We start from the raw sequence: 27,511 nt of genomic DNA, 5'->3' as shown, positions 1-27,511 counted from the left end.
CTTTTGACTTTTTCTGCTATTATACCTATTTTAAACTTAAGGTACTAATGTATACATATAGTAGTGTGTTTGTGTGCGTGCGTGAATTTTCAGTTGTGTTTTCTTGGCATTTTCAGTTTTTAATTATGGTTAATTTTACTTTGTTATTGTATTTTGCCATGACTTACAACAGTTCTGTTTTCCACGATTTTGTTACAGTTTTTTTTTAGGTTTTTCTGTACAATCAACAATCGTAGACTGCAAGTCACATTGCTACATACCGACTTGAGCCATTTAGTAAGCTGTTGTGTTTTAATAAGTTTGAAAAGTTTCAGTTGCACTTTGTTGCCGGATGAGCGCTGTTGCTCTCGTAGTGAAAGAGTGAATATTGAACTAATAACTTAAACTTTGATTTAAAAATTCGAAAATTTGGCTTCTATAAAAAACATTAGTGATTGGAAAATACAAATTGACAAAATTGCTAAGTTTAAAAATGAAAATTGTATAAATTTTGCGAGAAAAAAGACTTTTGCGAATGCAAATGTTGATCCATTTGTATATGTGGCACATGTGCTTGATCGTATATTGATTGCTGACGATGCAAATTGTCCGTTGACAGACTGCATTGTGGTTTAAAAAACATAAAGGTATAAAGTAAAATTTGCAGCCTTCGCTTATTATATGGTACATTGACAGGTAAGCGCTGCGATGGTATTATTAATATCAATATATACGTAACCATATATATACATACAGACTTACCATGTAAGATTTGTTATTGCATTTGCAGAAGCCAAACACATGCCTAAGCTATTTAAAAATAGCAGAAATATTGAAAAATGTCAATATTAACACTTATGGTAGCTAGCAGTTACTTTTTACTTCAACCAAAAGATAAACCTTCTGTTACTATGAAACCATTTATGAGTAACTGATTTCTAAATAAAAAGAAAAATGAGTTTTAATTAAAAAATAATTATATGTTACAGAATATCTTCATTATTCGGGGAGTATTTTTGTCATAGTTAATATAAATTCAGATGAAAAGAAGCTTAAAAGTAAAACGAATACTATGTGAACGAATAACTAATGCTAAAGTGAAATGTAAAGTTACTAAAGACAATACATACAAACATGTGCATATGAAAAAATATATTTTTTCAAAAACTTAAAAAAAAAAAATACAACAAAAAAACTTCGTTTACACCGAAGCTATAATATTGTACTTTTCACAAGTAATAAGTTACTAGAACTTGATGTTGATTGGTCAGTTTGTATGGCAGCTATATGTTATATTGCTTCGATCTGAAAAATTTCCTTGGAGATGGTATCGTTGCCCCGGACAATTATTTATGCCAAGTTTCGTGAAGATATCTTGTCAAACTAAAGAGTTTTCCATATAAGAACTTGATTTTGATTGTTCAGTTTGTATAGCTGGTATACACTATAGCGGTCCGATTTGAACAATATGTTCGGAAATTGTAGTACTGCTCTGTATAATAATCTGTGCAAAATTTTGTGAGGAAATCTTATTAAAAAAAAGGTTCTCCACTCAATAACTTGATTTAGTTCGATTAGTTTGTATGACAACTATATGCAATAGTGGTCCGATATCGGCGGTTCCGACAAATAAGCGGTTTCTTGGGGAGTAAAAGATGTGTGCAAAATTTCATAGCGATATCTCAAAAACTGAGGGACTAATTCGCGTATATTCAGGCAGACAGACGGAAATAGCTAAATCGTGGCAACATGATATACTCTGTTTTGTGTATAAAAAGTTGCTTAAGACAATAAAGGTATGGAAAACCTTTTTTGTTCAAAAACAACAAAAAAACATAACTTGTATGTGTAATAATACATGCCAGCACTAGTTATTTTAATACCAGTTATTTTAACGACGTACGTATATAGGTATGTATGTAGATACATATGTTTCACGCTTCATTTCGTTTATTATATATTTTTCCATTTAAATTGGAATGTTGAAAACGAACTAGGGCAAAAATTACAATATTTGTAGGTCAAACACAGCTGAAATTAAATAATAACAATTGCTCGCACATGTAAATATCACCCTTCACAAACTCAGACACTTGAATAAAATATAATAATAAAGATATGTACCGTATATACGTATACATATGTTCATAGTATATTACTTTTATTTTTCAAATTTGCATGCACAAAATCGGTCAAAATTCCTAAAATATTTAGTATTGCCTCTCTTAAAATGTTTCTGCTATTAAAGTGAAATTTAATTCACATAATTTTACTTCGAATTAGAGAATTATCGATCACAGCCGTCTGTATTGAGTTTGGGCCACCCTAATAATAGAAAAGACCATTTAAGGTATGAGAGTGTGTGTAAAGCTCCTTACAGCTCAAAATCAGGTCTCAAAATCTTATCGGCAATGAGAGATAATAACAACACAACAAACTGATAAGCAAAATTGCAACAATTGTCATTTAAACAATTGGTGTTCAGAAAGCTTTTTTGGGACATTTAAAATAAGATCTGAAAAGGTAAATTGAGCAATAAAGAATTAATTGGACCACATAATATTTTTAAACTGCGAAAACTACAACTGCTTGTAATTGTGCTTTTGAGCAAACGCAGGGAACACGTGAACCTTATCTACATAGGCCAGCACTCGAAGAGTGGTTAAAATGTGTTTCGCGATTTTAATTTAAAAATATTTAAATGAAAAATAGTAACGTGAATTTTTGAAATAGTATGCTAACGAATCTCTCTCTCTCTCTTTATAAAAATTATTATATTAAATTTTTGAAATGAAGTTAAATTCGAAAAAAAGGCAGAAATAAAAATTAACCTCGGTTACAACGAAGCTATAAAACCCTTCACAAATACAAAAGATTTCTTACAAGCGCTTGATTCTGATCGTTCAGTTTGTATGCCAGCTATATGCTAGAGTTGTCCGATATCGGCGGTTCCGGCAAATGAACAGACATGTGCTAAATTTCAAATTAATATCTCAAAAACTGAGGGACTAGTTTGCGTGTATCATGCACATACAGACGGACATAACTGAATCGACCTTTGCTCGTCATGCCGATCATTTGGATATACATTTTATAGGATCTCCGACGTTTCTTTCTGGGTATTACAAACATCGTGGCAAACTTAATATACTCTGTTCAGGTTATAAAACTGTACGTGTGTGTACCGGAATTTTTTTTGTAATCTTAATTATATTTATATATAGAAGTTTTAATTTATTATATCTTAATTTTTTTCTCATATTGACATATCACATATCATAAATTCCAAAGAACCTAAAATCTTTTATAGGAAAATTTTACGCTTTAAAAAATTTGGCGCACCCTACTGTGCAAACACATTCACACAAAACGGGCCTATAATAAACTTCACGGAGAGGTGAATGTTTTAATTGAGCTTTTAAAAATATTAAAAAACCGCAAAACATACGAAACTGTGACAACGATAGCGCTGTGCTGTGGGAACATTAAATTGCCGTCTGCCGCAGACGATCAATAGTATCGCGGTCTAAAAGCTATTCGGGTATTTAATTTGTATTCGTAATGGGCTCACGTTGTAATTTTATAACAAGCATCTCATTTCGTCGTGAAAAGCGGTGAAGCTCGTGTTTCTATCACAAAAACAAGCAAAAACCATAATTTTTACTAAACCAAAGTGCTACTTAAGTCAAAAGGTTAATAAATACAATGATGAGTGTTTCAAGATGCATATAAATAACAGAATATTGCTTGATGGTTAGATGAAAATGGCTTTTATTCGGCTATTTAAAGCACATTCACTGTGGTGAACCTAAATTTTGTCCGCGAAGTTATATTGTCATTTAAACAAGTTTTCCATACAAGAACTTAATTTTGATCAAACGGTTTGTATGGCAGCTATATCCTATAGTGATTCGATATCAGCGGTTCCGACAAATGAGCAGCTTCTTGGGAAGAAAAGGACGTGTGCGAAATTTCAGATCGATATCTCAAAAACTGAGAACCTTATTCTTATATATACAGACGACTGACATACGGACATAGCTACAATAAATCGACTCTGCTTGTCACGCTAATCAATTAAGCAATATTTACATACAAACATTTTATAGGGTCTCCGTCATTTTCTTCGGAGTGTTACATACGTCGTGACAAACTTAAACTACCCTGTTCAAGGTGTAAAAAGTAAAATAAAAAAACAAATTATTTAACAATGGTGTTACCATATTATTTGTGTAATTTTTATGTACTTATACTCCCTTTAACCCTTATAACAATTTAGAGCAGTTCGACCACCTTAATTCTTTACTATATGTAAATGCTTATGTATTTGTAAATACATTTATGGAAATATGCCAAATATTTTTTTGATTTAAGGTGATTATCAGTCACATAAAAAACGCAATGTGAACATACCATAGATAAATGGCTTATCTTATGTACTTACTTATATATTTATTATATATATGTATATACAAGTATGTAGTATACTACATTCCATATACGTATGTATTTTAGAAACATATGTAAGTTTCCCTTTAACTGATATCTTTTTGGTGCGTTCGCTTATAAAGTTTTATTTACACAAAAATACCATACAATAATATAAAATTCTTCTTCTTCTCGATCTGTTTGTTTAGTGTTAACAATTTTTAAATTTCATTTACTGTTTTACAAAAACGTTAATGTTAGTACAATTATCATATCTGTTATGATTGACGTTTCAAATAGGTGGCAACTCTGCAAAAAATATCTCTCACTTAAATCAGTTAAAATATAACTTCAATATTCCAATTTGTCAATTTTTTGATTGAAAAATCCCAAACATGTGGCAACCGTTCTCAGAAATATTTTCAATTTTAAGCTTTTTCAAACTACAATATTTCTTTATATATGCTATAATATTATATTATATATCAATTTATTTGATAAAAAAATTTAAAAGGTTTGCCACATTTTTTTCAAAACTAATACCAAATGTAAGTTTTTTTTAAACTTGTTTGTTTAAATATATTATAGTATTCCAATTTATCAATTTAATCGAATAAACAATTTCAGATATGTGGTAACCCATCTCTAAAATATTTTCAATTGTAAATTTTGTATACCTATTTGTGTAATTATATTAATATTCCAATTTATCCATTCAATCTAATAAAAAATCGAACATGTGGCAACACTTTTCAAACATATTTTCAATTGTAGGCGTTTTTAAAAATATTAAGTTTTATAAAATATTTTTATCATAGTAATGATGTAATTTGTTTATTGAGTTAAAATTTTTAAACAAGTGGTAACGCTCTTTAAAAATATTTTTAACTGCAATTTTTAAGCCTTGAAAAAATATTGCATAAATAATTGTAGTAGTGTATAGTATAAGTTCAAATACATATTTAAGTACAGCATATAAACAATTAATCCATTTAATTATGATTTTATAATTAAATTGCTTAAGTTGAAGCTATGCATAATCGTATAGTAACATTCATTTAACTACAAGTATATACATTAACAAAGTGGACTCATTAAATAATGACCAACTATTAGTCAAAGAGCTGTTATTGTATTTTTATATTTTTTAGTATTAATAAATAAATTATGCTTTAACTAAATGCCTTAAACACAATGAATCAATAATTAATTTACGAACTTACAACTTCTAACCCTTTCTGCGCCTCATTCAACCAAAATATTTTTATATACTTGTATATAAATATGTATGTAGTATGTACCATATGTATTATAGGTATATCATAAATAGAAAGTTGGAATATCCATTAATTGCATTATTGAAAACTACCATTGATTTATGTACGTATGTGTGCGGCAGCAAAAGCGCGAAAACGACGACATTAACACATTAGCGTTATACAGGAAGTTCACGTGTTTTTGCGCTGCAGTAGCTTCCGGTCTTGCAGCTTTTAGTTTAACGGCTTTTACCACTGCTCACTTCGCATTGTTTTTCTCAATATTTTTGTTGTTGTTGCTTCTTACGTTACTTTTTAACGCAACACAAACGGTGTGAACGTCAAAATGTACCGCAAAGTGTGCTGATTCCGCTGCGTTGTTGTGGTTATGAAAATCTTTCGACATCTTCAGCTTGTACTACACTACTTATTGCACATTTTGTTGCCTCAATATGTACAATACAATGCATGTTACACAGCTAAAAACGTGTGTTGTTATATACATATGTACATATAAATATATATATTTATATATACATACATATGTATATTTATAATAGATATAACTCTTAGCGCACAATGATGGTTAGTTCATTTTCCTTCGACAACTTGGTCGGTATGTGGTTGCCACATTTCTCATCCAATACGACTTTATATGCACAATTTACAAGCAACACGAGCGAAATTGTAGAAAAGCAAATATTTTTGTATATAATATATGTGTTTATATGTACATTTTATAGCTAGCTTGTGGCAAGTGTGTAAGCTCATTGTAGCGCTAAACTGCAATTAACTCTAATTTGCACAAAAGTGTGGAGAAAAGCGTAGCTTTGTTTGCTTAAAATCTCGTTTCATCGTCTGCGCGCTCTTAAGTATGATTTATTTACTACGCTTAAGCTAATATTGTGAGTTTTAAAAATTATCTATAGACATACATATATATCTACATGTTTGATGCAGTTAATACATACCTATTTACTTCGTCTATTCATTTATGCGTGGTAAACCGCGTTGTTCCAGTTTATTGGCTGTCTCGGATTTTCACTTTTCAAATAAGCAACGCAATTAATTGGAATTTTAATAAAATTTTCGCGTTAAAATGTACAATAAATTAAGAAAAAAGACAAAGAAAAAAAAATTGCAAATATGTAACAAAGCCAGTTGATGAATTTACGTGCGTGTTTGCGCAAATTTATTGGTAGCAAATACTTGTTTGAACCGGTGATTTATACTCGAAAGTGTATGCATTGACTGAATTGAAAGAAAACCGTTCGTCCGTTAACAAACATACCAACATGTATGTATGTGTGTATGCAACATGATCAGTTGTGCAACTGCATAGTCGTTAATAGATGAGGAAGTTTTTTTTTTTATTATTCTATTTGTGTTAATTCGATCAGTTCATAAATAAGGAAAGTTAATTTACTTATTACTTAATTGGTAATTTTTTAATTTCCCGTATAACAAATTCCATTATAATTTACTAATATTAGTACTATTTTAGTACAATAACTTCATATTAAATATTGCTATACCCTGAACAGTGTATACAAATTAAGTTTGCCACGTAGTTTACGACACCAAGCAGGAAACGGCGTCTGTCTGTATATGCGTGAATTAGTATCTAAGTTTTTGAGATATCAAACTGAAATTTTGCACTCGTCTTTTGTTCTCTCCAAGAAGCTCCAGATTTGTCGGAACCGTCGAACCACTATAACATATAGCTGCCGTACAAACTGATCGTTGAAAGTCAAGTTCTTGTATGGCAAACTTTTTTAATTGACAATATACATGTCGTCACGAAATTTGCCAGAGATTATTGTCCAAGGTAACAATATAATCTTCGAAAAAAATTTCAGATCAAACCACTATAGCATAAAGTTATCATACAAACTGGCTGATTAAGTTCAATATAAAGATATTTTTATACCCTTTTATGTTATAAGAAATGCATCTACATATGAAGGGTGTCATAGTCATTTGGCTGCACCGAAGTTGACGTTTTTCTTGTTTCTGTTTTAATTAATGCAATTAGCTATGGGATCTATCTTTGCTTTAAAGAAATAATTAAAATGTAATTGAGATGTCATTCGATGTCGTGAAGAAATTTATAACAAACTAACGTTTCTACTAATGGCTCTTGTGTATGCTTCATCCTCATATCACCTCTTAGAGTGGAAATTTGAGTTTAAGGAACTGGTCTGCGTTAATAAATATTATAATATATACAAGTACATAATATAATAATATATATATATAATATAGTAAATAATATAGTTGTGATAAACTGTCTATATGTGTCATTCTTACTTACTTACTGGCCGAAATTACGTTGGTATTGTTAAAATTTCTAGAAAAACATACGAATTTATTGCCTTAAAGCCTTAGACAATCGCTCTGTCAGAGAAATCAGTTATGAAAATATTGAACTTTTTTGAAGTGCGTATCTCAATTATTGATTTCTAAAATCCTCAGCGAGCTTTATGAAGTAATAATATGTAAAATTAATGATTATTTGGTTTTATTGTTTTTTTCTTATATTTATTGGAAACGTCGATGATTTTGTATTGGTATAAGACTCAGCATACAACTTGTTTTTCGACACTTAACTCATGAGGGCCGTACTCACGCCTCCTACTATATAACTCAAGTCGACGTTTTAGCGCTATATAAGCTATAGAAAGTTTTCGAAAAAGCTCAACTGCTGAAAGCCGAATAAAGTCGTTGTAAACATTGAAATTTGAGTTGAAATTATAAAGGAGAAGCAAACGACTCGAAAAGTTTGTCTGGCGGTGTTTATAACATATATTGGATCAATGGACATATGGCGTGTTTCCCGAAGTGGATTTTTCAAATTTGTAAACAGAAAACAGGGTGTGAAATCTGGCGAATACGATGGCTAAGCAATGACTTTCGTTTCGTTTTGAGCCAAAAAGTAAGTCACGATCATGCTAGAATGTGATGGCACCTTCAGCTCTTTGATACAAATCTAAAATTAACATGCTTTATACCCCAAATATTAACAAAAACGTGTTGAGTCGATCCATAAGACATTTTGAGCTTCTCTGCGATCTCTCTGATGCCAATATGAATATTTTCAAGCACTGTTTCTTTAGCTTTTCTGATGTTATTGTCATTAACAGAGATGGACTAACGACTTGCGTGTGGCAAGTTTTCGACGACTTCACCGCCTTCTCTGAATGCTTTCTGCTACTAAAATATTTGTGCTCGTGATAAAGTAGACTCCGCAGTCATGATTCTTTTGGTAACACAAAATTTCAAGCAAACTTTGTGTTGAATTTTTTTCCATGTTAAAAATCGTCAGACAAATTGTTCGCGTCATAAACAAACAGCTGCCAAACACACACTAATTGACATATGGAGATCAAACTGCATAAAAAAGTTTGTATCAATCTAGGAAAATATTTTTTATCGATTCGGTTGTGCCGGTTTAAATTGACCAGTCCGATTCAGTCTTGATCAGATGTTAAACAAAGCGTAGAAAGATTTTCGAAGAAGCTCAACTACTGAAAACCAAATAAAGCCTTTGTGAACATTGAAATTTGAGTTGAAATTATAAAAATGAATATTAACATATTATATATATTTATATATATTAATTTTAAATTTTTTATATATAGGTACATTTTATTTTATTTATTATTTTTTTATGTTGATTTCATTAATCGCCACTGCCTTTAAACCATTAATTACTGTATTACTTGCTCATTACTTTACATTCATTTATATAGCAAATCGCATAATTTAGTATCTAATAAGCCGTATTAGTGGCGTATAGAGTAGCAAATGGTTTTCGAAAGGAAAGGAAAATCAGAAGTGAAGTAATTACAAGAAAAAAATATAAATTGTTTTCAAACATGAAATAGACATTCACTACACTTGTTGTTGCTTTTTCAGCCGCCACAAATGAAAGTTTTAATTAGCTGGACCTGAGAAGCGCCAAATGATGCCGACAGCCAATTTTTTGCTTTTCATAATAATTAAGTTAATTAATCATGCTTTTATGCTGTTGCGCCAATTGCAATAGCTCGATTTTACTTTGACGCTTTCCACTGCAAGTTTCTTGAAATGCCGTGCAGCTCAAACTCTCACACAAATATAACTACATGTACAACTACTCTCGTCTTTTACAGTTGCAGTGACGTGACAAATCAATGACATCATTGTCAACGGCAACAACAGCGACAGCCACGACGGTTGTCGAAACGTCATGTGTTGCAACAACGACCGATGCTGGTGGGGGCCTGAGCGAGATGATGGCTGAGGCAAAGCAAGCGGTGATAAGTAACAATAACCCAATAACCGATATTGTGAAAGAAACTAATGCAATGACGGCTGTAGCAACAAATGGTACAACAACAACATCAGCAAAAACACCTAATATTGTAGCGGCTGCCATGAATGATGTAGCAATCAAGCAACTGCCTTCAGCAGCAATAACAACACAACTCACGACGAACACGAGTAAAATACCACACTTGCAGCAACCGCAACAACAACAACAGCAGCAACATTCGCCACAGCACTCACATGACAGAGACTTGAAACAGTTATTGCACTCAACCGATCCAATTCGTCGTTCCGCGTCATTACGCATGCGCGGCTCAAAGTCAAATCTATTAAACAATTGCAGTGAGCACTTTGTGGAAATGGAACGTGGCACGCGCCACCTGAGCAATATGCCAAACTCTACGGTTAGCCGCTACAACCACCCGCTCACAGGAGTGCTTGAAACACACCAACTGCAACAACAAAAAGAATTATACGACCGCCACGCCACACACACAGCCGGTACGCTTGGGGGTGCAACAGCAACGGCAACGCGTCGCAAGGCCACACTTTTGTTTGGTTCGGCGTTGTCCACGCAAACACCCGCTGTCACAGTTGGCAATCTAACGCGTTCGCAATCGCTGCGTCGCAGTTACCTAAATTACAATTATAATTCGCAACAAAAATCGTCCAAAACGGATGCAATAAAGGATCAAGGCACTGGAGGCGGCTCATTTGTTGACTCTGGAGCTGGCACCGAGACAGCAATTAAAGGCACTGCAGTAGTGGATAATGTGGCGCTTCTAACTACGGATACGCAGCATGAGCTGCAGACGAATGGTGGTGAAAACTGTGCCGTCCCAAATGGTTTTATGCAAGGAAATGACATAATGTACAAAAGTGATGGTGTTGGCGAGCAGCGCAGGATTGACCGGGATATGCAGAGAATGGTGAGTAAATAGCTTTTAGTTTAATTAAAATATTTTGCGTTTCTTGCTTTAAAACAAATTTATTTGCAAATTCTTTAAATGCTCTTAACCAGCTGGGAAAGGGATACGTTATGAGATTGGGAGTTACGAGTTCTATTGATTTTCTGACACCAGTGTCGAAAGAATTTGTAAGCGAAAAATATACTATTCCAACTTACCCGCACAGGGGCAATGTTATATTATATATACATAAACATTTTTCATTTTGCCATATGGTTGTAAAAGACTTGCTAAATTTGCTAAAAAAAATTGTTTGACTAGTTGTATTTCTAGATATGAAATTGACAGTGTGCGGCGTTGTTTTTAGGTCACAGGAGAGTGTGTTGGAGAAGAGAATTTTTCGGCTCGTGCTGTTTGTTTGTAGTGGTGTTGATATTTTAAAATATTTATATACTTGTATGTGCACTCCTTAGAGCTTAACGACCTCCCAGAGTTGTATTTAACATCGGTTTTGTTTTTGCAGCCTGCGAACTCTACACCAATACCAATATAAGGTTACAGTGCCTACAATTAATATTTTTATATATAATATTTACATTAATTTTTTATTTCTAAAACTTTTACTAAGAATTTATTTAGTTTTTATTTGTTAATTTAGTTATTTTTTATTAAATTAAATAAATATGTAGAAAAATTTTTACTTTTTATTTATTTTATTTTTATTTTTTATTTTTAAATTACCAAAATATCTAATTTACATATTTTCATAACTTACGAACTCAAGTTCAGTTTAAATATGCTAGTTCCACATTTACCGTTTTTGATTTGTTTAATTTTTTTCGCTACAAAACAACCCGTACATGCCGGAAATATTAAAACACAAAATACCAAGGTCTAACATATGTATGTAATATAGTCGAATTAATTACATCATTAATGATGACATTTATCTTTGAAGTTCAAATATTAAATAAATATTAGAAAAAAACAACATTAATTAAAATAGTACGATTAATCTACATTTAAGGCGAATTAAAATGTCTTCGCAGCGTACAAGATTTCTAACAAATCTAATTCAATCATTTATCTTCAACTTAAAATTAAGTTAAACTTTGGAGAGTAGCGTATCGAACAAGCAACTGCTATAAGTCACATAAACGGGCATAATTAAATAGAGAGTAGTGTATCGAACAAACCACTGATATCAACCACATTTACATATATTGCAGTTATACCACTTTAATGATTCTCTAACAGGAAAGTAAAAAACTCAAATTAACAAGCAGAGAAGTACCGAATCGAGGACGGTAGTTAGTTGTACTCATAGCACACTCACTAGATTTTTTATTAGAATTCAAGAAGAGTGAAGGAATTGCTTAAAGCTTAAAACGATTGTTCAGATTGGGTCCATCGAGTTTATATACAATTTCATTAGTGAATTAAAAGCGATAAAATAGTTAATTATAAATAATTTTGTATCTAAAACTCCTTCAGTATTATATAATATAACACCGTCACATTGCTCTAAAACATTATTATTTTATGTTTAACAAAAAAAAAGAAAATATACAATTTGAAATAATAATTCTGTAAATTTTTACATACAATATAATATTATATGTATAATATAATATTTATATATTATTGCAAATTACTGTAAGTTCTATAGAAATTTTACTATAAGTAACAGCTGTTATTACATCACCTTGTCCCAAACAATGGTAATTTTCATAGCTTTAACTTTTTTAATAAGGTTTGAGTAAAGGACGAATAAACGAAAAAACTCCCCATACAGCTCCAACCATCACCCCACACTGCATATATACTTAAAAATAAATTTAAAAAAAAGAAAAATTGTTATCTGTTTGTAAACATGGAACTTCAACTGGATACGAAAAATACTCGTACTTCTATGTGCTGTTACTTCCGGTGAAATGCGAAGAGCTTGCCACCACCAAGTTGGCCTCTCATCTTTCACATTTTCTCTCTCAGTTATACACGCACTCAAGTCTATTACAATATTTTTAAGGGTGCTAGTTTTGTTGATATTTTCGAAAACAAAAGCCCATAAGCTTTAGGAAATTTGTATATGTACTCGTATTTACTTAAAGAGAGAGAAAAAGTAGTGAAAAGTAACACAAAATAACACTCATAAAATGAGTGTTTCAACAATTCCTGACATTCCTTTGATTGTACGTTCTTGGCGTTTGGCGCTCGTAGCGACCAAATCTCAGGTGCATACTTAGTTGATTTTCTGTTTTGGCGTGGTGCAAGTGTCAAGTTCCAAAATAATAATAAATAAACTGCTAATAAGTGTTGTTGAGCTTTTTCAAATGTCTAGAATTGTATTAATTTTTATTTTATATATTTAATTTATTTTGCATTTATCGCCGCTCACACACACGTTTGCATTTTACAAATGTCGTTACGCGAAACTAATATCAAGGATTCAATATAATCGATGGTAAATTGTGACAAGTTTTCAGTAGAAAAGATATTTTTTTAATTTTAGTTAACAAATAGAGACAATAAAATGTGTTAGTTGTCTTTTTGTTTAACGAAAAATAGAAACCAATAGCAGAGAATAGCTGTACAAAGCCAATAGTTAGAATTCGTTGGTTTGGCATGTCCTTACTTTTAATCAATCTCTTCCTTACGTTTTCAATGCTGTTTATCCTGCATATCGATTTACTTATTTCATACAAAAATACCGTTATTTGTATGTGTCTGTTTTGCTCATTAAAATATGAAATCTCAAATCATTTTATTAATGATAAAATTGTAAATAACCCATTCATTAACTATTATCAAGTGATTCGTAGCATTCAGCGCCCCGAACTGATTTGTAACAGAATTTATAGTTTTGTTCCCTTAATGGATTTTTATTGAAATACTGGCAGAATGCCAAATCACAAAAACCTTGCAGGATAATAACGAGAGTCCACACAACAAATTGGCTGGCAAGTTTTAATGCGCTACTACATACATATGTACATACGTTCACAGTTGTATGCACTCATTTAAATTATAGCAATCAATGGTTCTCATTTCCATCGCTTTCCTTTTCATAAAAGTAAGATATGTTCGTGTTAATTGAAAATATTTTCCTTAGTTACTTTCTTTTTCATATTTTTTATATTTGTGTACATAGGTATGTATGCATGGATGAGTCTAGGCGCACGCTATAAAGTTGTCATTAGTTTTTAAATCGATTTTTTTTGTGCTATGAGCATTCAATTATTTGCCCACACACGTGTACAAGTGCTCTATGTGCGCAAGCACACTTGATGCTCCTCCATACCTTTCCGGCCGTTAGCGCAACTATTCAGGCTACCTTCTAATAAAGACTTGTTTCGCGCTTTCAAGTGTTGTAGTAATTGCATAATTTAATATCAGCACTGAAAAGAAATTTCTAGCCGCTTGGTTGGGCTTGCGCTATGGTTGAAAAAGGAATTGACATATGCACTATACACACATAAATACACGGATGTGAACCTCTGAACTGTGCTGGTAGGAAATTTGTAATTAATATTTTCAAGCCTACGACATTTTAGACATTTTTGAAAAAAAAGGTTTGCACTATCGCTACCGAAATACTGAAATTATTATATACAGATTATATATCAATTCCTGGTTCAAAAACGTAATTGTTTAAATATGTTCTCAAAATAAAAATCAATTGAAAAGCACAGGGAATGATTACGCCATAAAATATGTATACTCTGAACAGGACATACATATGTATTTAGTTTACTACCAAGTTTGTAACACCCAGAAGAAAACGTTGGAGGTGTGACGATCTGAGTCGATTTAGCCATGCTCGTCTGTTTGTATATACGCGAACTAGTCACTCAGTTTTGGAGATATCGTGTTGAAATTTTGGAAAACGTCCGTTTCTATCCAAGAAACTGCTTGTTTGTCGGAACCGTTGATCGATCAAAATCAGGTCCTTGTATGTAAAACTTATTTATTTGACAAGATATCTTCACGAAGTTTGTCATAGCTTATTGTTCATGGCAACGCTACAATCTCAGAACAAATTATTCAGCTCGGACTACTATAGCATATAGGTAGCTGCCATACAAACTGACCGATCAAATTAAAGATAAATATTTTCATTAAAGTTCTATTTTGGCTTTAAGTTTTGTCATCCACCATATAAGTCTTGGTAATCGCCTTATAGGTTAATTTTATGCGTAAAAGTAAATAACGTAAAAATTGAGTTTCTGACTAGTTCTCTCCTTATTTATGTTGAAATGGACTCTTACTTAACTGATGATTTATTTGAAAGCAAAGCGGTTACCGTTACCTGACGATACAGCACTAGTATTTCATTTATTTTATTTTGGCGCGGACCTACATCCAACGTGCTTTATAACTTCTTACAAATCCTATAAAAAAGTCTATGTATGTGTGAACTTACTTTTTCCTACGGGGCAGTAATGAATAAGCCAAATACACTTATGCATGTACATATGTATGTATGTGCTTACATTTGTGTAAAGAAAAGCCTATTTTTATGGCAGGTAAAGTGTCACTCATTCAGGTTTTTTGACACGACCACATTTTCAAAGGTTCTTTTTTATTCGCTTTTATATTTTGCAACACAATTCGCATAAAATGTTTGCAAGCACATACCCATCTACCCATATATATGTACCTAATGACTTTACATACAAGAAGCTGGTAGTACTTACATACATATATGCCTTTTCATACTTTACTAATTTATATAGTATTTTCTCGTCGCATAGTTGCATAGGTTCTCACATCTTTTTTCGCTTTTCTATATCTACAGTTATATCCACATTGGTATGTATGTAAATGGTATGGTGTATGGTTGAAGAAATTCAGCACTGAAACATATTAACCTACTTTTTATTTAAAAATAAATACCTACATAAAAATTTGTTCATATGTTTGCATTCATCTAGTATAGGCAACTTTAATTCTAGTCGTTAATATTTATGACAAACTGAAATTCATGTACATGTAAATATATATGAATGTATATATGTATATGTATACATATGCGCCGTGTGTATAGGTATATTCAAATAAATGTAGCCTACTTAGAAACCGTTGCTTTAAACCAAATCAGCTCCATTTTCATTTCTTGATTTCCGTCCATAAAAATGCAGTGACAGCAGGTCAAGCAAATACATACATATGTACATATATATATATATATATATAATATAATATATAATGTGTGTTCTTAAGTCAACAGAAACTAAATATTTCCCAAATTGCCATAAAGCTGCATTAATATAGACCAAAAGTTAAAAGCATAATGAAATTCATCAATGAAATGATTATTTTATCAATAAGAATTTTATCGATTAATAATAAATCTAAGTAAATAATAATAAATGTACATAAGATATCCTCCGATTCTGTTGAAGAATGCAGCTGCTTTTTGATTGCCCGGACCACAATAGTCTAATTTATCAAATATATGATATGATTTGGTTAAGAAGTTATTTCATTAATCATCTGTCATCATTATCAACAAAAATAAATCTCAGCGATCCACTGGATGCGAAAACCATCTCCTTATTTTATTGTCGGGAGTACTATTCATCACAAGAACACAAATGAATCCGTTAATCATTCTCTCAAAGTGTCGTGATAATTTTCAAAACATTAACTAATCGCTCAAGTCCTCTTAGTTAATTTCTGTTCCTCTTTGTATACTCGATTGATCCTATACCGAATTTTTTATCCGCCTCATGACATACTCGTATGTACCATTTAATCAAATGACCCGAACTAAAAGAACTACAAGTTCACGTATTTTAATATATATTTTTATTATCGCCTTTAGAATAGGCTCCTCTGGACCAATATAAGCATGCCAACGCTTAAACCAATTTTCCATGCAATTGTTATACATAAGCCTCTGTTGGGAGTACCTTCAACAAATTTTGGATTTTTCGGTTTCGGCTCATTTTTGGAGCGCCATTCGCTAGATTCATATTCATACACCCGTAGGGTTCTCAGCTACGTTTTCACACATCTCTTTTGCCTCCTCTATTCGACGTCGTTTTTGCAAAAGATTCAGGCTTTTTGGTACAAATATATAATGCCCACGCTTCATACCAAAATGAGTTGAGTCGATCCATAAGACATGTTGCAAATCTTTGCAAATTCTCTGATGCCAACACGATGATTTTCATGCGCTATTTCGTCATTAACAGAGGTGGATAGACGGCTCGCATGGGAGTACGAAAAATAAATTCTCAATCAATTAGAAGAAAATGTTTCTACTATAGCATGATATAGACATTCCATGGATCTTGAGTGTCTAAGTTGTAGTCGGTAAAAGCTTGTTGGAAGACAAAAAAAATTAGGTAGAGTTTGAGACAATTCTACTAACGGCCACGGAAGAGCGAAGCATTAAAAGACACAACAAGAAAGGCGTTAAATAATTATGAAGAAATTACCGGTTTTTGCGGTTGAATGGTGTTGTGGTTAAAAAGTGATGGACTAAGCGCAGACCGTCGAGCCAATCAAGTGCACCAGAGCAGCGGTTGTTGTTGTTTTTGCTTTTGGTCACACGCTGTAAAACGGGAACACTAATTTGCTAATCTAAGTTTTACATTTCGCTTGTATATCCATTCATCAATTTACTGTTTTATTTAACTGCCGTCCGTCCGCCCGGCGATGACTTGGTTCAGCTTATCGGCACATCCATCACTCGAGCAGAAAATTGACCACAACTATTTATGTTACAGCTATTAAAATGAGCTCGCCGGCACTATTTTGTAGCACTTGATTTTCTTTTATTTCTAATTACATATTTACAATATTTTTTTGTTTTTGTTGTTTTGTCTTTTTTTTTTTTGGTACGATAATCACTTAATAGTGCTCAGGTTTAAGCTTTAGTAGCAGAAGTAATTTTACGACTTCAGTGCGCTGCGAATGATGCGATTCATGTGGTTATTTCTCAATTTACAGTTTGCCGCAGCATCGGCAAAATGAAAAAAAATGAAATTAAATTATAAAACAAAAACAAAAAACGAACTTCGCTCGAGTGGTTTGCGCGGTCCGCGGTGACTGCGGCACGCAAACATTGAATACCTAATTTTGCTGTCTGTTTTGCTTTACGATTACCATTTTAAGCAACACTAAGCATTGCAAGCATTTTTGCGCAGCTTGCAGCAGTAATTCATCAGCGGCAAGTAACTAAATAGTTCGTCATAAACATTGTGAGTAGTCCGCGGCTGTAGTGGTCGCTGCCACTTATACCCAGTACGCGTCGGTTACCTTCACATTTTGTAAAAACAAAAAATGTATGAAAAAAAAAATTGAAAAAATAGAATAACAACAAAATTGCAAGCCAATCGACCGCTTAGTAGTAATTAACCACAAAAATAGCAACAACAGCAAGCACACACTATCAAAATCAACACAATTTAGCTGGTAATACATGAATAGAAAGTATTGAAAACATTAATTTGTTAGTATATGTCTACATACATACAAATCATACAAGAAAAATTAAAAACTATTGTAGCTTTGCGCACGTTTGTTTGTGTTTTTGCGCGCTGCCCATTGTCCGCTGGGCGTCGAATGCGCTCACTGCCCGAAAACTAATTTTTCACTTTAATAACATTTCAACCTTTCTCCACGCCGCACATACAGTCTTTGAATCTGAACGGTACTGGCAGCGAACGTTCGACAACAACGACAACGAAATCTACAGTAGGGCCAGTAGCAGTAGGCACACCAGTAGGAAGCGGAAGCGTCGGCAATAGGATAACGGCAATTACCGCATCCACACCAAAAACGCCAAATTACGTTGGAGCCAACACGCGTTACGTGAAATCTTCACCAACTGCTGTACAGGAGACGAAATTAACGCCAAAGACACCGCCCGTCACACCGGATTCACCGTGTACGTACCTGGACGATGATTTAGATTCGATGTATTCGTTTGCGACCACAACTTCCGGCCGTTCAACCATGTCCTGTGAACATCCCTATGTTGCACGGTAAGTCTACGCGCCCTTAACACTGCTCCCACATGCGAATTTAACTAATGTATCGTCTCTCTTACCGTCCACAGTAATGGCACTACGTTTAGCGGCCGCAAGATGAAATACGTTGTACATTGCTCCAATTATGCCGGTCAGGTGGGACCCGATTATTTAACACCTACGCAACGTGCTTCACGTCAGATACGTCGCCTCAAGGAGCTACTTTGTATGGCGCGGCAAGATCTCGAACAGAAAGATTCGGAAATTTTGCGCCTCACACGTGAAGTTGTCGAGTTGCGTCTATTCAAAGCCTCGCTGAGCTCACCCGAAGAGCGTTCAGCCTCTAGCGATGCTGTTACTGTACGCGAAGCTGAACTAAAGACGTCGCAGGATGTTTCGCCGATTGTTGATATGGTCGATGATGCGTCCAAATCAAGTCCACGTCATATACCCAATCAACATTTGCATCATCATGCACATAGCCAGCATTTGCATCACACTCAACCACTGACTTCGGAAATGCAAAGTTCCTTTGCCGATTCGGGTCATTTCGAAGATTTGTCGGTTCATTCGAAGGATTCTTATGTTGCCCATACACAGGATATTGCGTGTGGTAGTGACGAGGCAATTGTCGCCAACGACAGTAAATGTCACGATGAGACCTGCGCTGCTGGTGATGACACCGAAGAAGACTACACAGCCACCATCAAAAACTATGAGTTGCAGCGTCAGGAACTTATACGCATGTATGAACAGAAAATCGAAGAGTTGATTCGCACACAAGATGGTGCCAGCAGCGAGATGAAACGTTCACACAATGACAAAGTGGAGGCATTATTGCAAAAATTGGCGGAGTGTAATACCCGTTATGCCGACATTGTACCCGACTATGAGCACGCCAAGGAACGTATTCGTGAGTTGGAAAAACAGTTGGAGGACTTGCAACGTAAATTGGCCGAACATGAGGATAAGCAGAACAAAATGTATTTGCATATGTACCAGAAGGGACAGGAAGCAGAGCGTATTTCTCACGCTGATCAGGTGAGTTGTCGAAGGATAAGTGTTTCAATATTTTTGAAAGCCTGAAGAAATGTAGAAACACTTTAAGGTTTAACGTAGATACTAGAAAGAGTATGTGTTCTAGATTCAGGAGATAATGGCAATTTCGCTAAGTTTTTCAAAATTTGAACGTTTGTTTAAGAAAAAAATGTAAAATAGTATTATTCAAAATATTACCCATCTGAAGCTTTAACATCTTCCCATCTTTCTGGCAGTTTGTGGATTGGATTCCAAAAGAACTGCTTCTGCTTTAAGTCCAGGAATGAATCAAGCTAATTTTTGATATCCTGATCTGATGTGAACCCTATTCCAAGAAGCATCGACCGAAGCAAATGGTAGTCTGCAAATGGTAGAGGCAAAAATTGCTAACCACTGGTTGTCAAATAGTTTTTAACCGGTTTTGCAACATAAAGCCAAGCGTTGTCATTTTTGTTTCGTGTCTAGTCGTAAATTCCGAACACTTTCGATATTCGCTCGCCTCAGTTTGATATGTTATTGTCGGTATCGTTTCCCATGAATGGTTTGATCCGATTTTGGAAGATCATGATACAACATGCCCTTCTGATCCCACCAAATACAGAGCAGTACCTTGTCGTTATGCATATTCGTATCGGGTCATCGTAATGGATCCATTTTTCATCACCAAGAGCAATCCGATGCAAAAACGATTTCTTTTTGTAGCGTTCAAACAGCATATTTGACATACAAAATCATCTTCCAACGTTTTTGGCCTCAATTCATATGGCACCCAATTTCCTTGCTTTTGAATGTTTCAGGCTGTTCAAACGTTTTGAAATTTCTGCTTGAGTTACTCCCAAAGATTCTGCGAGGTCTTCTTGTGTGTTCTTAAATGGCATAAACTGTTAAAGACGCACAAGGACAGTCGCATGTTCGGAATATTGAAACAATGGAATAATGGAATAATAATCAAGTTACATCATCTCTTGGCAAACCTCACGAATATAGTTATATATTCAAATTTCATTTTCAGATATCCGTTAAACGTATAGGAATCAGTCAAATTTTAACTTTCCATCATTATTTTCGAGGAATTGTGTGTAGGGTATCACTGGCTCGCCTCCCCACCTTTTACTATATTTACATAATGCGTGGATGCTAACGGTATTTTTTTCTCTGCTTCCTTTTCATCCAACGACAGGCTCTCGAATTAGCTTATCGAGCACCGGATAACAAGGTCTCCATCAATGAATTGTTGCATCAGTTGCAGAGTACACAAGATGAATTGGAAAATATACGCGTAAGATTTTTCAAAATATTCTTTATACTATTTTCAATATTATTTTGCATACTACATTTTATTGCATTGTGATTCTTAAGTGTTTTTTGTGTATTGCATATATATCATAATGCGCATTACAACTGTACTTACATACATATGTAACAGTATATGTATCACGAGTTGCGTTCAAGCACTACATTGCATTGCATTCGTAGGAGAATAATTCGTTGGTTTTTATGTTAATTTGTTAATGTGAGTGATGACAGCTTAGCAGAGCAACTGTTGCATGGTGGTAATTCGACAGCAATATAAAATTCATAGTTCATAAAACCATTTTCATAAAAAGCATAGCAAAAGAAATTTCATTGAATTTTTGCCTTATGATTGTTGATTTTTTGCCTTATTTATTAACATTTCATTTTTATTTGAGAGAATCACCACCATAAATAACATCATTTAATTCGAATTAACATAAAAATTTGTTTGAGTTAATTTGTTTGCAAGCAAATTTTATTATTCAATCAAATGCATAACGAAGCGAATGCAAAAATTTTTGGTAGTTGTTAGTTTTAAATGTTTTATATGGCTTGTAGTTTAGAAAAAAAAAATTATAATAAAAAAAAAGTTAATAGCATATTATGGCAACGATTATTAGTTTAATTTTATATATACATATATGTATTTAGTCGCGTCGTAAATAATATTTACTAAGTACCATTTTATTTATCAAACTTTAACTGTGCAATTTTTTTTAAAATTATTTAGTTTTATTATTTGAAGTGTATGCATATTCAATTATTTATTTATGTTTAAATGTTTGTGCTTCTAATTTTTATTATATTTGCACAATAATTTTCTGATTTCAATTAAAATGTTGACAGTTTTCTGCAAAGCGTTGCATAAAAGATTGTTTCATTTAATTAGAAAGAAAAAATTTTGAATAAGAAATATTTTATAACAAAGTGTAATTGAATGATATAGCATGAAAAAAGCTGATAAAATGTCTTTGCGTAAAGTTATATTAAATAAAATTTAGAAATTCATTGGAAATTATTTATAATATCTATTTGAGGTTAGGAATTTTTCAAAAAATATTTGCTGCAATTTTTTGTATAATAATATTTTACTATTAAGAAATCGACATAGGTATGAAGCAAAGAAGAATAGTCATATAATGCAGACCAAACAAAAAAAAAACAAAAACCAAAAATTAAAAATAAAATAAGAGTACAAACTGAAAAAAATATTTTTAAACAATTTTAGAAAATTTCTAATTTTTTTTTTAATTTATTAATTACAAATATGAACATTAAACTCTTTCAAACCTTGCAATTCAACTTTGCTAAAAGTTTCTTTAGAAATTAGTTGATAACTTTACTTGGTGTTAATAATTTTTCATACAATATTTTAGGCAAATTTCTTGAATAAGATATTACGTTAAAAATAAACGGATATTTTTGATATATTCTTTAGATATTCTTTATATTTGAGGTTGGAATTTTTTCTACATATTTCTTGAATAAACTTTTTTTATATAATTTTTATATTATCACACAAGTAGTATTTTTTTTTACAGTTCTAGGAATTTACTTTACTATTTTACAAGCATATGAATATATTCAAGCCCCATTTACTATCGCAGACTCAGTTTATGGTTCTACCTTTGGCATAATATAGAAAAAAATAAGAATACTAATAGAATGCAGAACAAAAAAAAAAAAAAACAAAAAAAATATTTTTAAAAACTTTTAAAAAATTTCGGTATTTTTTTTAGTATATTAATTATAAATATGACTAACAACGAGGCTTTCTAACTTTTCTGACAGCTTTCTAACTTTTCTGACAATTTTTGTAAAGTTAATAAATTTGCTTATTACTAATACAGCGTGACATTGAAATAAAATTTAATTAAATCTTAAAAGTTTACCATACTAAACTTATGAACTTTTCATTGGCCACATTTTATCAGCTTTTAATAACAAAGTTCGTTTGTCCCGCTTCGAAAGTAGCTGGGGTTTCCCGCTGTGTGCAAACATTATGAAAATTGTGCCACATTATTGAGTGTGGCAATGCAAGGAGGGCATGGTTAAAACAAAAAAAAAAACACTATTACTATTATTATTATTTAATAAAATGCAATACACTATAAATAAAATGTTGAAAGCATTATATACATACACACAACGTTAGCAATAGCTGTGAAAAATAATGCAAAATAAATATTGGTTTGTTTCAAATATTTGCTTAATACTAGTGAACTGCATGTCTACAGTTGAAAAAAAAAACAATTATTTAACTAACTTGTGCAAAGTACGTTTGTTAATAAAACTATACATTTAATGAAAAGTAATTGTACAAAGACACTATGTATATTTTAGGCATATACCCTTGATTTGCTTCATATGAGTATATTAACAAATTTCAATTGATCTTTTTTTTTTAATTTAGAATTTTGCGTATTTACCTATTTTTAATTAGTCAAACTAACTTCGTTGTGAAACTTTGTAATTATCTACTACATACCACTTCTATACTACAATATTTCCTTTGAGACGAAACTTCTTTGAAAATTTACTACAACCAGACATACTATGTTTTTGTATCTTAAAAAAAAAATATCTACCATATATATACTACATATATTTTATAGGCAGCTGGGTGTAGAAAAGAAAGCGGCAGTAATCATGCTCTCCTTACTGCAAAAGAAGCAATTTCGTTATGGGTTCTTGGCGCCCGGAAGGTTTGTAAATTTCTCGTAGTTTAGTATACCGATTCCTCAATATTCCGTTAATTTGTTTTTCTATTAATTTTTAATATATTTTTTATTTTTATTTATTATTATAGATATTTTAATTTACTAAAATATGTGGCTTTCTGTTGTTTAATTTACTTTTCGGCATTTGTTTGGGTTATTTTTAATTTTTTTCATGCGCTTATTTGTACTTTGTATTGGTATTGTATTGGTATTGGTGTTCATGATTGATTTTTTTTTTGTACCACATTTTTGCTTTTCGTACCCTGTCATTTGATTTCTTCGGTGCTTTGGTTGAATTTTCATATCTCACGGCGGTATTGTTGTTTTTGTACATTGCATACATTCGTACCATCTCTGGGAAGTGGCGTCGGCTAAATAAGGTGTGGATTATTAAAGATCATGTATAAATAAATATAATATTTATTTAGATTATTCTGGCTTAAAAGAGTCGGTAGAATTTGGAGGACGCTTTTAAATGATCAATGAGGTTATATTTTTAGCAATATAATTTTGTTTTTGGATTAAAAAAGTTTTTTTGCATTTAAAAAAGTTTTTCTTAATCAAAATAACGAAAAATACTACAAAATATAGGCAAAGAACTCATTTTGTCATAAAATTGACATATTCGGCTAATGTAAGGATAGCAACAGTTCAAGGAAGGAACAACAGTTCAATAAATTACAATATGTTAAGAAAGTAATTATTATACTATAAATAAACATATCCACGTATGTATTTATATATTAAGGGATTATATCCACTTAGAAGTCAGAAACATTTTTTTTGATTCGATTTTTTGAATTGTTTTTGAAGTGGAGTTTTATTCCATTCCAGGAGGACCTTCGATAAAAGGTGTCTGGCAGTGAAGAAGATTTTTCTGCTAAAAATTTTCTCTAATCCAAAAACCAGATTAATACAGTTAATGATCGAAGAACTTGTAAAAATTTTGATTTTTGGCAAAATGTCGGCAAAATACGACTTTTTGGCGCAAAAATTTACACTACAGACTGGCTTAAAAGTTGAGATATTTTTCAAAAATTTTATTTTTTCGATCATCACCTGAGAAATATTTTTATAAGGGGCGTGTGAAAATTTCAAATCAATGCTCCAACTGTTCCGTTTAAAGTTTTGTGAGTCGATCACACTAAGTTCTTACAAATGCGCTCATATCGCTGCAACTATTTGGCGGATCAACTTCAACTTTTCAGATAATATTCTCAAATATATGTACATACGAAATATATACAAAACTTTTTTTTTAATTTGCAAGTGGTTATAGCCCTTTAAATATACCATACAAAATCTCAACTTACATAATTGAGACTCAATTTAAGTTAAATTTAAATACTGTATAATTTCAAGCAATTATTTGCGTTTCTTTCGTAAACATAATAATATCTGAAAGAAAATATGGATAAAGGTATGTAGTGCCCTGTTAACTTACACTTGTAATCATAGATTATTATATTTTATAATTTTTTGAATGATTTAGGCGTTTAATAGTCGCAAGAGATATAATTATATCAACATTTAGTGTACATTAAAGGTATTGCCAGTTTCTAATAATATTAAAAAAAGCGCAACGAAACCAAAAAAAATATATATATTTAGCATGTCATATTAAAAAACAAAGGTTTAAAATCACATCACCCATTAATAACTATTTAATATTCATGTCTGGTAATATTCATAATAATCTCAAATGTCTACAATCTAAATGTCTCATTGTAATAATGCTCATAAAACATCAAACCAACATACTCGTAAATATAAATATGTATTTATAAATTCATGCATTTTTTACAAATTCTCGCATATAATACTTATTTTGTAGGTAATTGGTTTGAAATTTTCATGATTACCAAATTCGCAGTCAATTAGCACAAATTGTTTTGTTCATTTAATGTAAATACTTTTTTACACGTAAAAATTTAATTTTTTTTTACTGAAATTTAATTCATTTAATTTTGAAATTTAACGAAAAATTAATGAAAATTTTAAGTTTTTGTTTTAAGAAAAAAATATGTATGTAAATATACAAAAATTTAGCGTCAAACGAAACGCGCTCATTTTATACTGTTATTTCCCTTCCTTCCCGCACGTGCAGACAATTTATCGACGGCTGCTAGAGGCGCAAAAGAATCGCACGCATGTCGACCCGGAGGTGACGCTGCAGTTCCTTAAGAGCGCCATTTACTACTTCTTGACCGACAAGGAGAACTCGCAGGGCCACTTGCAGGCCATCGAGAGCATATTGGAGTTCACCGAGGCTGAAAAGACAAACATCAACAAAGCGCGCACGGCCAAGTAGAAAGCGTGAGCAAAGTAGCGGGATTTTGCTAAACATACACACATATTTAAATACCTACATTAGAAGCTGCAAGTAGTTGGGCGAAGCAAGGATGCTTAAAAGACGAAGCTATTTCGAAAACCAAATTCAGCTTTGACAGCTTGGTTGAGACAAGTTTTTAATTAGAAATGCGATATATATTTTAAAATGCAAATATTTCTAGGACAAATAAATTAATTAAAATTATAAAAATATATATACTACTAATATGCAAGTATAGTCGACGACTATGTAGCGTTACGTACGATACAGTGGGTGGTAAAGAGAAAATAAGACAACAAAAAAAAAAAAACTATTTCGAAATGCGAACGTTATAACTTTCATTTTATTTTAATGTTTTAAAATAAATTTCGTAAAGTTTTTAGTTACACATGTTTATTTCTTATAATACATATTTTATGGGGTTGATTTTAGCACGTTATGTAGAATGTATGTAAATGATTATTTTAATTGAAATAAAATCGCAAATCTCAGTTTCATTTATTTTATGTTAAATGAAAATATTGAAATGATATTGACGTCCTGTTAAAAATTAAAATTAATAAAATTTTTAATTGGAAAAAAAGAAAATTTAGTCATATTGGCAATAGCATTCAAATGTAATTTAAAACATAATATAATATATGCATGCATACTAGGGTGAATCAAAAAATATATAATTTTTATCACTTTATACTATTATAAAAATTGGTTAGTAGACACCTCAATTCAAAATTGGTAGCTTACAATTTTTTCGTAAGCCTCAGCGTTAAATAGTTATTAAAATTGAAAGTTTAATTTTTTAAGGCGTATTTCTGTTTTTTTTTCTTGAATTTTATAACTTGCTAACTGAAAACTATTATGAAATCTTGAATAACTATTGAACGGTGCGGTTTACGGTTATATTGTATGAGACAATTTTTGTAGAGAACATACTCAGATATGATAATTTTTTTTTCAAAATTACGGAAAATATAGAAATCTGAGCAGCGGAAGACCTTCCCATTAATATCAAGAGCTCATACTTGAAGATACTTTTCTAATGTGTCTCCCAAGCAATTTTAAAAAGTCTTAAGTGTTAAAAGGAATAATCGATTTTTTTGAGACCCACCCTAATATGTAACTCGCTACAGTAGGTAAGCAGGAAAATTTACAAACCACTTTACACTAGGTTACAAAGTGCTCTGCATTTTATAGAGTTTGAAATGTGTATATTTTTTATTGTTGCAAATCTTTATTATTTAATTTGTCCTTATAGAATATG

The 27,511-nt window shown here is 31.9% G+C and overlaps 1 protein-coding gene across 5 annotated transcripts; it reads left to right on the top strand.

The window, feature by feature from the left end:
* The first annotated feature begins 308 nt into the window (after positions 1-308).
* Positions 309-26,741, top strand: qtc (quick-to-court). Of its 5 annotated transcripts, none has more exons than XM_036357973.2 (8): positions 309-675; positions 9,818-10,903; positions 10,996-11,070; positions 18,530-18,879; positions 18,954-19,905; positions 21,083-21,181; positions 23,814-23,903; positions 26,026-26,741. In XM_036357973.2, the coding sequence occupies exons 2-8, from the start codon at positions 9,839-9,841 to the stop codon at positions 26,227-26,229; spliced, it is 2,835 nt and encodes a 944-aa protein (XP_036213866.2). In that variant the 5' UTR covers positions 309-675; positions 9,818-9,838; the 3' UTR covers positions 26,230-26,741. The 5 variants fall into 5 exon arrangements, with proteins under 5 accessions (XP_036213866.2, XP_014089612.3, XP_036213878.2 ...); XM_036357974.2 differs by lacking the exon at positions 309-675 and adding an exon at positions 3,447-3,671; XM_070107415.1 differs by lacking the exon at positions 309-675 and adding an exon at positions 8,293-8,598.
* Positions 26,742-27,511: the final 770 nt, after the last annotated feature.

This window comes from Bactrocera oleae, chromosome 3 (genome assembly GCF_042242935.1).
Source record: "Bactrocera oleae isolate idBacOlea1 chromosome 3, idBacOlea1, whole genome shotgun sequence".
Lineage (NCBI taxonomy): Eukaryota > Metazoa > Arthropoda > Insecta > Diptera > Tephritidae > Bactrocera > Bactrocera oleae.
Note: the sequence above shows the minus strand (reverse complement) of the source record. Positions and strands in the feature narration are given on the sequence as shown.

What these genes read in the sequence shown, in the direction of transcription:
- qtc (XM_036357973.2), top strand. Translation starts at nt 9,839, where the DNA reads ATGACATCATTGTCAACGGCAACAACAGCGACAGCCACGACGGTTGTC. An exon ending in GAACATCCCTATGTTGCACG is followed by an intron (nt 18,880 to 18,953) that starts GTAAGTCTACGC and finishes TACCGTCCACAG; the next exon opens with TAATGGCACTACGTTTAGCG. An exon ending in GGGTTCTTGGCGCCCGGAAG is followed by an intron (nt 23,904 to 26,025) that starts GTTTGTAAATTT and finishes CCGCACGTGCAG; the next exon opens with ACAATTTATCGACGGCTGCT.